Consider the following 16336-nt stretch of genomic DNA (forward strand, 5'->3'; position numbering starts at 1 on the left):
CTCTCTCTCTCTCTCTCTCTCTCTCTCTCTTTATAGTGGTCTTTTGTTTTAATTGTGGAGGAACATGGATTTGGGGGTATTTTACAGTGACTTTGAGATTTTGTTTTATCAGGGATTTTTCAGTTTTCCAATAGGGAATACCAGAACTGCTAGGGAGGCCAGTGGCAGGACCCTGCCTGCTCAGAGCTGGCACCTTGGACCCATCTGGCTGTGGCTGTTCTCCTGGCCAAATGGGGCCAGGAGGACATGCTTTGACAGTTCAAAGCAGGCCACCACACCCGGAACATCTTCCGGACAATAGCTGCCCAGGTGGCCAGGCAGGGGGCACACATGGCAGTAGTGCCGCAGAGGCCAACCCTGCAGCCACAGCCCACTGGCAGCTGGTCCAGAGGGGCAGATGCCTCATCCTGATCTGGCAGGTGGCAGCACGTCACAGCCAGGCAGCAGCCCCCACTGCCAGACTGCTGCAGTGGGTAGAGGGTGCAGGGAACTCTCAGGGCTGCTTCAGCAGTCCAGCTGGCACAAGGGGTAGTGTCCCCAGGTACCAATTGGCTGGGCCCCAGAAGCTCCTGAGAGCTAGTAGCCCTGGGCTACTTGCCAGGGCAGCTTTTTGTACTGCTGGGGCCAGGACAGGGCAGCTTTTTGTACTGCTGGGGACAGCATAGGTACTGGCCCCGGGCTTTAGCTCCCCCTGGCTACAGGTCCGGGAGAAGCCAAGCAGGGTTATTTTGCCCCAAGTGGCACAATTTGCTCCACAACAAAGTGCATATCTGAGCATGTGCACTGAGGCAAAGGCCCCAGCTCAACTTTGCACTGCTTGCATGTGTGGACACGCCCTATGAGGTTTTAGTTTTAGAGTACTGTTTAACTAGGTTTTTTAAATACATTGAGTCAATACATATGTGCTAATGTATCAGCCATCTTGGAGTCCAATATGGCCTTTGATCTGGTATCCCATGATGTTCTCATGGAGAAATTGGAGGATTGCGGGCTTAACTGCTCTGCAGGTGGGTAGGAAGTTGGCTACGGGTCAGGACCCAGTGAGTTCTAATGAATGGATCTGTGTCATCCTGGTGAGAAGTGGCCAGTGGTGTCCCCTCGGGTCCATGCTTAATCCAGGGTTTTCAATATCTTTATCAATGATTTGGATGTGGGGGTGAAGAGCCAAGTTTGCGGATGACACCAAGTTATAGGGAGCATGGTTACACTTGAAGATAGGATGAAGATATAGGCAGACCTAGACAGGCTGGCAAGTTGAGCAGATCGGAGCCAGATGAAATTCAACATTGAGAAGTGTAAAGTGCTCCATCTAGGGACAAAAAATCCCCAACGTACTTACAGGCTCGGTGGTGCCAAACTGACTAGCACCACAACTGAAAGGGACCTAGGGGTAATAACAGACCATGGTTTGAACATGAGCCATCAGTGTGATGCTGTAGCCAGCAGGGCAAACAATACTCTGGCATGCATCAACCGATGCATCTCAAGCAAAACCAAGGAAATGATTCTTCCGCTTTACTCAGCATTGGTGAGACTGCAGCTGGAGTACTGTGTCCAGTTCTGGGCACTGCACTTCAACAAGGATGTGAAAAAGCTTGAGAGAGTCTGAGAAGAGCCTCCTGTATGATCAGAGACTTGCAAGAGAAGCCATACAAGGAAAGGCTGAGGGACTTGGGTCTCTTCAGCCTAAAAAAAGAGAAGGGACTTAGTAGCAGCTTACCGCTGTATCCGGGGAATACATCAAGAGCTCAACAAACAACTGTTCACCAGCACACCCTTGGGTAAAACCAGGAGTAATGGCCACAAACTCCTGAAAGACTGTTTCAGGCTTAACTCTAGAAAAAACTTGGTGTCCAGACTGTGGAATAAACTCGCTCCAGAGGTGGTGCAATCACTTACCCTGGAAATCTTCAAGAGAAGAGTGGATGGTCACCTTGATGGGGTCACCTGACCCCCCAATTGTCTTTCCTGCCTAGTGCAGGGTGGCTGGACCTGATGATTTTGCGAGGTCCCTTCCAGCCCCTTACAATCTATGAATCTACGGCTACCACAACAAAATTTTATGACTGGTCTCCTCGGTTCATACAGTGTTGGTTTTATCATTCGAAAATAAATTCCAACCTCATTGGGGGCTGAAATATTGATCCAAATGTGAATTAATGGCAGTCATCTTGGATTCTAATATGGCAGCTACATGCACTACTTGCCAGACTGGCAACATGACTTTTCTGACTCAGGTAGACCACCTCTATCTGAAACATGCTGTTGCTGCTTGTGGCAAAGTAGCTTTTGACTACAAAATCTAGACACCTTATTGGTCAATTTATACCCTACTAAGAGACCAGCCTGTCCCATAGGAAATTGTGTGCAGAGGCTGCTCGCTGCAGGGCTAGAAGCAAACTGCAACAAGAACAGTTTAGAAACCCTCTGCAGAGCACAGATGGGGCCCTTCAGAGAGTCCTTTGTCTGTGCTGTTCCCTGCACTGGACAGCTCAGTAGCCTGGCTGACTGCAAATGTGGCAAACAGCATGCAGACAGCTCTGCTGGCCAGCCAGCCAGCCAGAGGAGAGGAAAGGGCCCTGTTACTCCCTAGAGATCTTCCAGACTCCATGAGGTAGTAGCAAGGATCTAACATATAATCAGAGTGATCAGAGTGACAGCCAGTGCACATGAAGGTTTTTCACAATTTCCTTAACCTAGTCTTAGATTCCTGGGATAAGACATATAAGACCAGGTATTGGAGAGTGGAAAAGGGGTTTCAGAAAGAAGGAGGCAGGGGGGGGATATGGGTTCAATGACAAACTACTGTAAAGCAGCCCATCTTTCAGAGTAGAGCTTTGGGGCTTGCCCTAAGAAAAGGATTCAAGCCAAGGTCCTGTGCCAGTGTGTAAGATGAGCTGCAGTTTCTCTGGGCCTTGTATTTTTTTGCTCTTGCTCTCTGTGGCTGAGACCCTGAAGGGCTGTATTGCTCCTGGGAGAAGAAGGGGGCTGCTGCGTGGGAGAGATCTAGCCTCAATCTGCCAGGGGACAGAACACTAAGCCCCTTAGAACTGAGGCTAAAATTCAGGAAACCCTGCAGGAAATAAGCTGGTCCCATTGTTTAGCCTTTTGCTTATTCCAAAGATCCAGTGCAACCAACCCCAAACATTCAAGACTTGCCAAGTCTAGTCCTCACTGGAAGCCTAAGCCTGGCTTCAAAAATCATGAGTTTTAAAAATAACCCTTGCCAAGTTGTCTTTCTTTGCACTCTCCAAAAGAGCATTTAGGATTCACATTTTCAAGTCTGCCTATGCAAGCAGGGGAGGACCTGGGACAGTAGTTCTCAACTTTTAGGCTAGGGACAGACATTACACATAAACCCATTTAAGTGATCAGAAACTGGTTTAAACCTGTAACAGAAGAGATATTCAGTACACATAAACCAGTTTGAAAATGACTGAAACTGGTTTGAGATAAACCTGGTTGAATATAGTATCAGACTTAACTGATTTGGCTCAAACCAGTTTATGCAATATCTGTCCCAGACCTCTTGCTGGTTTAAGATAAACCAGACTCCCCCAGCATCCTGGCATGCTCTCTGGGCTGGGCAGGATTCTCTACTCCACAGCAGGGCTGTCCCCTCCCCTCTGCTTCCTGGCTGGAGCTCCTGCAGAGATTGCAGGCACAGCAGGGTCTGCCTGGCCTCCTCTGTTCCCCCCCACCCCACACACACCCACCCTTGCTGCTTACTGTTGGAGCAGGGATCCCCCCCTCCCTTTCATCTCCCACAGCATAGACCCCAGCCCCACAGGCCTTAAGCACATGGTATGCTTACTAATGCTGAGAGGTATCAGTGTGTGTGTGTCTGCAACTTCACTGTGACAGGCAGACAGAACAGTGACCACTTAGGGCTTTTTGGAGCTAATCAACAGGTCAGCTGGTAAGCTGTTTAAGAAGAGCTTGAATTAATGGAGAGAGGCTATTGTTTTGCTAATGGGGTGATGAACACTGCTATCATAGTTTCATAGTTTCATAGATTTAGGGTCGGAAGGGACCTAGTAGATCTTTTAGCCCGACCCCCCGCCAGGGCGGGAGAACAACAAAACCCCAAAACAAGAAATGGGACTCAAATGAGTCCAGCCAGGTAGGCATCCAGCCTCTTCTTAAAGACCCCCAGGGTAGGGGCCAGCACCACTTCCCTTGGAAGTTGGTTCCAGCTCCTAGCCGCCCTAACTGTGAAGTAGTTTTTGCGGATGTCCAATCTATACCTCCTCTCCATCAACTTGTGCCCATTACTCCTTGTTATGCCAGCGGGCGCTAGGGGAAACAGCGTCTCCCCCAAACCCTTCTGGTCCCCCCTAGTGAATTTATAGACGGTCACCAGGTCCCCCCTCAGCCTTCTCTTGTGGAGGCTGAATAGGTTCAGGTCCCGCAGTCTCTCACTGTAGGGTCTGCCCTGTTGTCCCCGGATCATGCGGGTGGCCCTCCTCTGGACCCTCTCCATGTTGTCCACATCCCTCTTGAAATGGGGCGCACAGAACTGGACACAATACTCCAGCTGTGGCCTGACCAGCGTCGCGTAGAGGGGGAGGATCACCTCCTTGGCTCTACTCGAGATGCACCTGTGGATGCACGACAAGGTCCGGTTAGCCCTGCCAACCATGACCTCGCATTGTCGGCCCATGTTCATCTTGGAGTCAATAATGACTCCAAGATCTCTTTCTGCCTCCGTGCTCTCAAGTAGGGAGTTCCCCATTGTGTAAGTGTGCTGCTGGTTCCTACTGCCCAAGTGCAGCACCCTGCACTTGTCCGTATTGAAACGCATCCTGTTCCTGTTAGCCCACCCCTGTAACCTATCCAGATCCCTCTGCAATCTCTCACTCCCTGCTAGCGTGCTCACCTCCCCCCAAATTTTGGTGTCATCAGCAAATTTAAACAGGTTACTTTCCACCCCATCATCCAGATCAGCTTCCTGCAGGCTTGCTTGCCTATCAGTTTGCTGCAGACAGTATACAGAAGCAGAGAGAGGGAGATTGAAAAGCTCCGTATCATCGACAGATGCATGCGCTGCACACACGCATGCCCCACCTCCCACCCCTTTGCCTCAGAATGCTAGCAGGGGGCTGGAGTCTGGCAACACTCCCACCCCTTGAGCAGCCATTGGGGAAAAGCCTGGGATGGAGCAGTCACACCTCCCTAATCAGAGGTCCTGCCGGGGCCTGGCCATGCCTCCTCCCCCAGCTCAGTACTCTGGAAGGGAAGGGAGGGCTGCTTTAGCACCCCTGGCTTCTAGCCTGAGCCACTGCAGGCATGTGCCTGAATTTCCTCAGTCCAGAGAAAATGTCTGGTCACAAAATGGTTCAGTCTAGCCAGGTTAGATTAACCTGCAAAGATTGAATCAATTCAGGCTCAGGCTTTTTTAATGTCTGTCCCTAGCCTTATAGACTCGAGGCACTGCTCATAAAATGCTAACTCTGAGCTTTCACTTTTTTCTTTTTTTTTTGAAAAAGAAATAGAATGATCCTTCTGCTGTAAAGATCTTTAAAAAGCTCACACCAGCACAGAATGCCTTTAACACTACGGATTACAATGTAAAATCTCTGGTTTATCTTGTATACCTGATGGTATTAACTTTGTGCACCACCTTGTGATATCCCTAAAAGGATCTTAAGACTCCTTAGGGTGCCCTAATATCATGGTTGAGAATCAGTGAACTAGGATCTTACTGTTAGGTTAGGGGTGAAAGCTGAAACCTGCTGTGAGCACATGATCCCAAGGGAAGGAAGAAAGGAAGAAGGAAAGAAGAAAGTCTTGAATAACCTGAATGAAGCTGTGTTGGGGAAAAATAGTAAGTGATCATGTGATTAAGGATTGTGCCAAAATGCATATGCAAAAAGGAGGAGCACGCTTAGGCTGCTGCTTATGCAAAAGCAATACAATTTTCCCTTTTCTTCCACCTCTGCTTGATGAGTTTTGTTTTGCTGGAGCTGCTCAGGCTTAGACCAAGGTAAGGTTCCTTCCCTTCCTTTGGAGCAACTGCAGCTAAGTCAGAGTTGAAGGCCACTGCTTCCCTTCTGCAGGGCTTCCCCAAGTTGGACATGGCTTCCAGGAGGTGCATGACCTAAGGCCCTGTGAGGTACAGTCAGTTAATAAGAGACAGGCAGTGCAGCCAAGGTGATGTATAGGAAAGTGCTTGAGTGGGAAGGACTAGGATGGGAAGGAACAAACACCTACCACAGCCTTCAGCCAAGCTGGAATCTCCCTTGCCAAGTGCGAAAAATCCCAGGCAAAGAAATGGCTTCTGCCAGCCCCTGCATTCTGCCATAGAGCTGTGGTAGCTGCAGTTGCTGTCAATAAGCGGGGGGGATTTGCTCTCTCCCGCCAGCCTTGCACAGAGGCAGCCCATGCTGCTCCCATCTGTGGCTACTTGAAGTGAGCAACAGAGCCAGATCTGGCTGGTGAGACTGCAGAGAGGCCAGCAGGAGGCTTTAACTCTGGGGAATGGCTTCAGACACAGGTATCACCTGGAGGGGATTGTTGAGTACTGGCTTTTGACCAGCCAGAGCTGAGGTGGGGAAAAGTGAAGGACTGCAAAGGGAGTAAGTCCCCCTGGGGAGGGTGTGAAGTGGGATAGGTGCTACAGAGCAGTCGCTGGAGCCCTGTAAGGCCTGTTTTTGGGCAATGCTTAGTTTTATTACACAGCTGAACAAGACTGCAATCCCAGCAGGAGTGAATTATGCAACTGGTCCCACTTTTGCATGGTAATACATGCTGGGCACTCACTGGCTAGTAGCTCATCCAGTGAAGCACACTGACACAGGTCATTTCTTCACCAGGACAGCACAAGCAGTTGTGACTCCTTCGGAGCTCTGAAACGTGTCTGCAGAAGACACATCCTGAGACTTCCTTTCTGCCAGTTGGCTAGCAAAACTCTTGGACACCAAGCCTCATGGCAAACAGGAAGGTTGCAATTATTGGAGCTGGTGTTTCTGGGCTGTTATCCTTGAAGTGCTGCTTGGATGAGGGGCTCGAACCTACCTGCTTCGAGAGAAGTAGTGACATCGGAGGGGTCTGGAGATATGAGGTAGGTCTGAGCTCTGCTGTACATTGTGAACCTCTCATGCTGGGATGGAGACAGAAGAGTCCCACCTTTTTCTCTTGTTGGGGGTAAGACTGCGATGTGGGCAATCAGGGTTGCAACCCAGAGGACTAGGTCCAGAGAAGCTCCAGACAAGAGTCCAGAACCTGTCAGCAGCTAGGGGTGCAGAAGTAAGACTGAGAAGTAAGCAGTTATCCTGGGCAGTCATAAGCCAGGGATGTTGGAACTTCTGATGCACACCAGAGTTTCTAGCTAGGCGGTCTGGGACAGGCAGCTGTAGCTCTAAGAGGTCAGGAGTCAGCAAATTAGGAGCAAAAGAGATCTAGGCTGGAGTCTGGAACAAGGAGTCAGCAAGCAAGAAACAGTATGTCCTGCTGATGAAGACAGAAAGCCAACAAGGAGTCAGAAGCCCAGGACCAAACAGAGAGACATCTGTCCTGTTGAGCAGCCTCCTGGGTACGGCTGTGTGAAGCTTCAGTCCCCGATTCGATTTGGCCCAATTCAGTGGCCAAATCTCCGAATCCAAATCAAATCAGAGGACCCTTTAATCTCTCTGAATTGAATTGGAACCCTCCAAATCGATTCAGAGAGATTTGGACATAGAGACAGCTTTAAATATTTTTTTCTATGTGCCCCTTGTAGCAGGGGATCGTACATGCTGTGATGCTGGGGCACATGGAGAGTCCCACAGAAGCACGGGAGCTCCCCAGCATGCTCAGCAGCAGACCCAGAAGTGGACCAGAAGCACCTCCACTCCACTTCTGGGTCTGCCAGGGAGCATGCTGCCCCCCTGTACCTCTCCCCCCAGCTCAGCAACTGGTGCCTCCTGGGTCTGGGGGGGCACCCCAGGTCCCCCAGCAGCCAATCCCCAGGCTAAGGGAACACGGGGGGGGGGGGGCACGTGCTCCCCAGCAGACCCAGAAAGTTCACCACCAAGCATGTGGAGGGTCCCCCTGCACTCCTGTGGGACGCTCCGTGCACCCCAGCATCATAGTGATCAGAAGCCGCACTGGTACCTCAAGGTATGTAGAAAAAACTTTTAAAGCTGTGCCTATGTCCGAATCACTGATTCTCTGAATTAGCTTTGAAGCTTCGGATTTGGATTCGGCCAAATCAAATCAGGGACAGTGATCTGAATCAACGAATCGAATCACTGTCCCTGTTTTGGGCCGAATCTGAATCAAATCAGGCCCAGTTTGCACACCCCTACTGTTGGATAGGCCTGTGCAAGTTGGCAGCGATTCAATCCGGCTTTGGATCCGGCCACTTCAGATGGCCGCAGTCCGATCCAGAGCTCCAGACCCGGTTTCCACCTCCGTCTGGCCAAAGCGGCTCTGAAGCTTCAGAGCTGCCTCGGAGATCTGGCCATAGGGTATAACAGGGAATCAATTAAATATCTATAACTTTGCTTTGTCTGATTTGGATGAAACTTGCAGGGATTGTAGCCTCTGCTGAGAGCATGACACCTGCCACGTTTCAAGAAAATCGGTGTGAGGGTGTGGGGGGAACTGTACCCCAAATTTATGAAAGCCAAACTTATGTCACGGCTGTGCGTTACAACACAGGGGGGTGAAAACTGCAGGGGTCGTAGCTCTTACTGAAGCCACAAAGTCTGCCAAGTTTCAAGGAGATCAGTGCAGAGGTTTAGGGGGAACTGCACCCCTAGCTGCTGACAGACAAAACCAGTGCCAAGACTGGGTCTGTCCTGGGGCAGTTGTTTGTCTGTATTGAGTCTTTCCTCTCCTTAGCCTGGTTTTGTAGGTGCTAATTGATGCTCCTTAAGTCAAGTCCTTACATAGTAGGTAGGTCCTGTGTATTGAGCTGGTCCCTGAATCCCTGGCCCCTGAGTGAATCACGACTGATTGATTGGTAACTGGTAACAGCAGCTCAGCAGCCAGGTCTGCAGCCCTGTCTCCTCTCCCGCCCCAAGACAGAGACGGTCAGTCCCACAGCACCCACGGCACTGCTTGTCTGCTGCTTGAGGGGCAGTTCCCCCCAAACGCCTGCACCGATCTTCTTGAAACTGGGCAGGCTCTGTGGCCTCAGCAAGAGCTACCACCCCTGCAGTTTTCACCCCGCTATGTTGTAACACTTAGACGTGACAGGAGTTTTGCTTTCAACAATTTGGGGTGCAGTTCCCCCCAAACCCTTACACTGATCTTCTTGAAACTTGGTAGGCTTCATCCTCTCTGCAGAGTCTACCAACCCTGAAAATTTCATCCAAATTGGACAAAAAACAACAAAGTTATAGCTATTTTATTGTTTCCCCGTTATACCCTATGGCTGGATCTCCGAGGCGGCTCTGAGGCGCTTCGGGAAGCCGAACGAGGCAGCGCTTCGACCTGGACATGCTGCTTCCCACCCCGAAGCATCCCCGAATCTGAAGCTCTGTCCAAAGCCTTGCACAACCCTACTGCTGGATACTGAAAGAAGTCTGCCTTATAAGCAGGCAACCATGGCTATGCAGGCAATTGGGAGCAGTTGGAGGTAGACTGATGGCAGCGAAGCCTGCTCAGCTGGGAGCAATTTAGCCTGCCTGCTGCCCTGACTCCTGACACTCCCTTCAAGGGTACCCTGTCTCAGAGAGTGCCTACTTCAAGCGTGCCACGTTGCAGCCCCTTTTCTGCCTTCTCCCGAACCTCCTCCTGAGGTGCTGGCTGCACTTCTCCCCGCACCTTTTGTTTTTTGTACCCCCTGCATGGCCCATCCAAGCCCTGGGACCTCCTGGTCAACATCCTGGCTCTGGCAAAGCTAGCCATCTACAACACCAGGAAGGAGACTCTGGCTGGGAGGAACCTGGGCAAGCGTGGGCCTGTCTTTCTGTTACTTCCCTGCTCACATCTCCAGGCAGTTTCACTGGTTGGCATCCACAGAGCGCTCCCATAACTCGGGCTCTCTTGACGTATTCAGGAGGCAGTGGGTGCTGCTCAGTGCCCCTTTCCAAAACCCTTATTATCTCCTGGAATTAGCTGATGTTCCCCCAGTGGCCTCCCTTATTAAGGGAGACTTATAGTAGTTTGTGATGGGCTTCAGGGCATGATCTTTTGGCACATCAAACAGGCCTGTCAGATAGGAGTACACTCTGCTCAGTGTCCGCCGCTTGGAGCACTTGTTATCAACCTTTGACCCACACTCCCATCCCTGTTTTTACATTTGTTGTTCTCGGGAATCACTTGTACGCTCCATAGCTGTTGTGTCTTATTGTGTTTCCCTGCACTGTCCCTTTAAGGCCAAAGCCCTCATGACCAGCACTGCATATTCAGTTGCTCATGGCAGTTTTGCAGCTCTGGGGACTCCATTGTCTCTGCCATGGGAAGCCAGGGGCTTTCTTGGTTTCTCTCTCTCCACAGGACTGGACTGGGTCGAGTTAGAGGCAGAGCAAGTATAAGTTCTGCATACATATACATTATATGCAAGTACTGATACATATATTGTATATGTATACTTATGGATATATATATACACATAAGTATAAGTTCTATGTGTATATACAGGCAACTGTTAAGATCCCCCCCCAATATGATTCCAGAGAGTTATAATAATAAATGACTGTTAGTTCAACACAGCAGTGTCCAGAGTGTGTTGCTGAACTGACAACATCTCATCTGGCGATGAGGATGGGATCCTTTGCTGAAAAGAGCGCCCTAGATGGTGGGACGACATTCTGAGATCAGGCTCTGTTTTGTGATCAGAGGGAAGTTTTTTTTCTCCTTCTTCTTTTCTCTTTAATATGGCTGATGGTAGTTAAATGGCCACATTGGGTCACAGAGGAGCATTTGATGTGAGCCAGCCGGCTTCTTGGGACTCTTATGCTGAGAGGCTATCCTGTTACCTGGAAGCCAACAAAGTGGAAAACCCAGCACAGAAGTGTGCAATCCTCCTGACAGTCTGTGGTGCCCAAACATTTGCCATTGTTCGTTCCCTCACAGCACCTGCCTTGCCAAACACTAAGTATTATGCTGAACTAATTGCCCTGCTAAAGACACATTTTTGCCCAAGGCTATCTGTTACCCTGCAGAGATTTTTTTTTTAAACAGGACCAAAAGGCCAACGAAGGCATAGCAGATGAGCTGGCTGAGCTCTGTTGCCTTGCTGAATTTTGTGAGTTTGGTGATCTCCTGGACGGCCTGCTTCATGGCGGTCTCATCTATGGGGTTCAAGATGAAGCAATCCAACATTGCCTGCACTCTGAACCAAATTTGACCTTGGCTGCTGCACAAGAAAAAGCCTTGGCAGCTGAAGCAGCATCCCATAACATGAAACAAATTCACCAGGCATTCTCCTGCAATGTCCACTTACTCCAAAAAGATCAGATTTTCACCAGCAAATTCAGTGGATTATACCCTCACCAACAGCACCATGTAGGCCAATTAATCCACAGACATGTTTGAGTTGTGGTGGCCAACACAGACAAAGGGAGTGCAGGTTTAGGAGTGTGGTGTGTCGTGGCTGCAAGAAGGGACACACAGAGGGTTTGCCGCTGGAAGGCCAGTCCCGGGAGACAAAAAGACTCGTGCAAATGTATTCATTCCCAAACCATCACAGATTAGGGTCCTCCCCAGAATGTGAGGTACAAAAACTATATTTGATTCAAAATATTGGTGTTGTTGAAACTCAAGGTTCTGAGATGACTGCAACTGTAGTAATAAATGGAAAGAAGTGCAAAATGGAAGTGGACTTGGGTTCCGGAGTATCCCTCATAGATGAAAACACGTTCTTCCAGTTGTTTCGGCACCCTGTCCCCAAGTTATTGAAACCTGAGTGTCACCTGTGTGGACTACAATGGACAGATTGCGGAAGCTTTGGGTAGCTGCAGTGTAGATATCCAGTATGGATCTGTTAGACAGCGTCTACCCCTCATTGTCACTAAGGGTTCCCACAGAAGTCTTCTGGGGAGAAATTGGTTCTAAACATTGGGAATCAATATTCAAGGTGTATACAGTCTGCACAGAAAGTCTGGAAAGGCTTGCAAGGGAGTTTCCCCAGGTATCCACCAAGGAATTAGAAGCTTACTCTGGTCCACCTGTGACGTTCCAAATGGATCATAGTATCATAGAACTTAGGGTCAGAAGGGACCTAAACAGATCATCAGGTCCGACCCCCTGCCTCAGGCAGGAATAAGTGTGGGGTCATATCACCCTGTGATAGCCTCTATCTTTATGAAGGCTTGGAATGTACCTTTCACACTGCGGCTGAAAATTGCTGCAGAATTAGATCAGCTTATTGCACAAGGGGTCCTTGAGCCAATCGTACATACAAGCTGGGCCACACCAGTTGTTCCTGTTTTAAAATGTACTGGTAGTGTTCGCATCTGTGGGGATTACAAGTGCACTGCTAAGAAAGCACTTAATCAGGATCTGTACCCAGTGCCTGTCATTAACCAGTTACTGTCTGTTCTTGCAGGAGGGAAGGTTTTTGCCAAACTTGACCTTGCTCAAGCCTATCAGCAATTGATAGAGCATGACAAGGCTGCTGAGGCCCAAACAATAATTGCACACCAGGAAGTGTTCTGTGTCAACCACGTCTGGTTCCGAATTTCTGTGGCACTAGGAATTTTCCAGCAGTTGATGGAGAAAATGCTAGCAGGAATTCCCGGGGTTGGTCCATACTGAGGCAATTGTTAAAATCCACCCTTGATATGATTCCAGAGTTATAAGGATGATTGCAAAACACCCTATCCTTGCCCGTGTCCTCAACTGGGTGTGGAGGGGCTGGCCTGCAGAAAAATTGGCTGAGGTATTCAAGCCATTTTCATCATGTCGGCATCAGCTGTCTGCCCGCAAGGGTTGCCTCTTGTGAGGAAATTGTGGGGTCCCTCAAGGCTCCATCCTTGCTCCATCCTATACTCTTTAACGTATTTATTAATGATGTAGACATTGGTGTCAGAAGTGGACTGGACACCAAACTTTGGGGTAAAGCATCCATACCTGAGGATAGGATCGTGATCCAGGCTGACCTATACAGGCTCAGAAAATGGGTGGTTGAAAACCTGATGGCGTTCAACACTGAAAAATGCAAGGTACTCCACCTTGGGGAAAAAAAACCTGCGGCATGCTTGCTAGCACCATGGCTGAAAGGGACTTGGGGGTGATGACTGACCACAAGATGAATATGAGCCACCAATGCAATGTCGCAGCTGGTAAAGCAAGCAAAAGTCTGGCTTGCATCCATAGATGCTTCTCAAGCAAATCGCAGGATGTCATCCTTCTGCTGTACTCAGCCTTGGTGAGGCCGCAGCTGGAGTACTGTATCCAGTTCTGGGCTCCACAGTTTAAAAGTTCTGTGGAAAAGCTTCAGAGAGTCAAGAGGAGAGCCATGCATATGATCAGAGAGCAGGAGAACAGGCCTTATGATGAGAGACTGAGAGTCATGGGAGTCTTCAGCCTGGAAAAGCGCAGGCTCAGGGGGGCCTGGTGGCTGCCTATAAGTATATAAGGGGTGTACATCAAGATCTAAGGGAACGTCTGTTCATCAGAGCTCCCCTAGGGATGACAAGGTCAAACATTCACAAACTCCTCCAAGAACATTTCTGGCTGGACATAAGGAAAAACTTCTTTACTGTCCAAGCCCCCAAGGCCTGGAATAGACTGCCTCCAGAGGTAGTGCAAGCACCTACTCTGGACTCCTTTAAGAAACGTTTGGATGTTTATCTTGCTGGGATCCTTTGACCCCAGCTGACTTCCTGCCCCTGGGTTGGGGAGCTGGATTTGATGATCTTCTGAGGTCCCTTCCAGCCCTAATGTCTGTGAAATCTATGAAGTAATAATAAACAACTGTTAGTTCAACCCAGGAGTGTCCAGACTATTGTTGCTGAACTCACAACATATCAGTAGCCTCCATAATTAAGGCAGGCTTCAAGTTTTCCTGGTAGTCCTGGATGCACTGTCCCATGATGCAACAAATAAGCCTGTCTGAGAAGACTTCATGGCATGTTCCAGCAGTAAAATAATCCAGGTCCAATTCCATAATGTCAGATTTCACCAGTGCGTTAACTGCAACATCTCCTGCCCTTACTAAATACCAGTTCAGCTGCACAAGAGGTATTGATGCTGATGGCCTCTGCCAAGGAGGTGGAATGACCATGATGCTGAAAGATGCTGCTGGAACAGAACAACGCCTGCACCGTGTGCTGTATGGCCTGTTCTTGCAGTCAGAACACATTACTCTGAAAGTGCTGCTCTGCTTTCTTGACCTGAGTAATTAGCTCAGGGGGTTGTTTCCATTAAAAGGAGACATTTATGATGAAGCCTGGTGTTCCTTTGGTGTAATCCTGTTTATTAATAAAGGCCTATTTCTCAAAACTCAGGACTTAAACAGCAGGAGGGAGTGTATTTTTTCACTGTGCTGTTCTTCTTTCAGGTAACACTTAATTCAAAACTCAACTGGCTTTTTCTCAGTATTATGATTTTCCAGGACTTCTCAATATGCAGCACTTCTTAGTTGTTTCTGCTTTTTCTCTTACACGCAAATACAACAATAAATGCCCGAACCCCTCCATATGCTATACTGTTCTCCAAGTTTATTAGGATGAGCCTGACAGAAGTCTTTTACAAAGTCCAGCACATGGACAATGCTCACTGATTCCCAGGAATGTTTCTCCAAACTGTACCCTTCGCAGTCTATTCGACAGTGTAATTTTCCCCAATAATCTTGGAGTCTAGAATCTGTTGAACAAAAATTCATCTTGACCTTGGATCTGCATGGGTGGTGAAGGCTTGGTGCTCGGCTTGGAAATGGGTTCTCCTTATGCGGCTTCAGCAGGGAGATGTGAAAGACCATTTTCATGGTTCTGGAGAGCTTTAATCCGTAGGTGACTGAATTAATCTTTGCAATGATTGAGAAGGGGTCCAAGTATTGGAAGTTCAGTTTGGCAGATGGACATGCAGAGCTGGATAGCCAAACCTTATCCCCCACTAAGAAGGCCAGTGCTTCTTGACGATTCTTATCTGTGAATCTCTTGTGAGTCTCCTTGGCAAGTTCTAGACGTTTCACCAGATGGACCTGGTGAAAGTGATTGACCAGAGAGGCTGCAGCTGGTGTGTGAAAGGCCTGAGAGGACAAGAGATGCATGTGGGGGTGGAAACCATGGGTGCCTGCAGATGTGCCAGGAGGCTGCTCCCAAGCACTGTAATTCCAGCATATCAGAGCAGACTTAATTAATCAAGTCTGCTGGAGCATGCTGGTTCGCGCACTCCAGCCAGCCTCCGCATGTAGTGTATCACCATCCCCGTGCTTCAAAATGGCAGCAGGGGTGCTTTAACTAAAGATCATTTGACAAACTTTAGTTAAAGCGCCCCCACCATGATTTTGAAGCACGGAGGTGCTGATACACAAGATGGTGAGGTGCTTTAATTAGAGTGACTCTGGGAGCTGCTCTAATTAAAGCTCCCCTCCCACATTCCTGGAAAACATGTAAAAGTGCCCCATAATTCAAAAGAAAAGGCGAGTGGTCAGTGGAGGCATGTTCAAAGTTATTATATGTGAATTCCACAAGTGGAGTAGGGAGACCCAGTTGTCCTGGTGATAATTCAAAAAGGGTTGGAGACATTGTTTGCCTGTCAGTTTGTGGGTTATGTGAAGATGAGGCAAGAGGTTTGATATTTAAGTTTTGAGAGCTCTTTCCAGAAGTGGGAAACTAATTGTGGGCTGCAGTTTGAGACAATGCCCCTGGGAAGACCTTGCAACTGAAAGATTTGTTCTAAGAATAGTCAGGCTGTCTGAGGGCAGGGGATGGGCTATCCTAGTGAGGAGGTCCACTGCCAGCAGGATGCTTGAGTGCCCTAAGGTGGGAGGCGGATTGGTAATAAAATCAAGACACCATGTTCCAGGGCTGGCTTGGCGTCTGTAGTGGTTGGAGGAGGCCTAGAGGCTTGGTGCATGGGGTTTTGGTGTGAACACAAACCTCGTAGGAGCCAAAGTATTTCTAAATGTTCTGATGCTGGGACCACCAGGAAGTATGGAGGACCAGGGAAGTGGGGGGGCGGGCAGATCAAGAAAAAATTATTTGGGGGCACGCCTCCCCAACAGGTAAGTCCCACCCAGCCAGGGCCAAACTTATCTTACCCCTGCTCCTGCCTCTGCACACTGTCCCTCACTGCAGGGGCTTCAATCTAGCCCCCACCCCTTCCCTTTCCCACAGACTGACCTGCTGGGCTGGGAGGCGTGCGTGTGCATGCAGGCAGGCACTTAGCCCCCCACCCCACCCTCGGATCAACTTCAAGAGGCTCCAAGATCTACCACAAGAGGCTCCAACATCTA

At 49.2% G+C, this 16336-nt stretch overlaps 1 protein-coding gene across 5 annotated transcripts in view; it reads left to right on the forward strand.

The window, feature by feature from the left end:
* LOC109287038 (dimethylaniline monooxygenase [N-oxide-forming] 5-like) overlaps nt 1–16336 on the forward strand; it is a 128946-nt gene that overhangs the window by 90467 nt on the left and 22143 nt on the right. Inside the window, exon 1 of one of the 5 annotated variants that reach the window (XM_019501970.1) lies at nt 6472–7063. The exons of the other annotated variants lie outside the window; for them this stretch is intronic. Within the exon in view, the coding sequence (XP_019357515.1) occupies nt 6929–7063 (135 nt within the window). The 5' untranslated portion in view covers nt 6472–6928. Of the gene's footprint in view, nt 1–6471; nt 7064–16336 lie in introns of those variants that run through there. 5 annotated transcript variants of the gene reach the window in all.

The sequence above is a fragment of the Gavialis gangeticus genome, unplaced genomic scaffold, assembly GCF_001723915.1.
Source record: "Gavialis gangeticus isolate Ggan-Ray unplaced genomic scaffold, GavGan_comp1, whole genome shotgun sequence".
In the NCBI taxonomy this organism is placed as follows: Eukaryota; Metazoa; Chordata; order Crocodylia; family Gavialidae; genus Gavialis; species Gavialis gangeticus.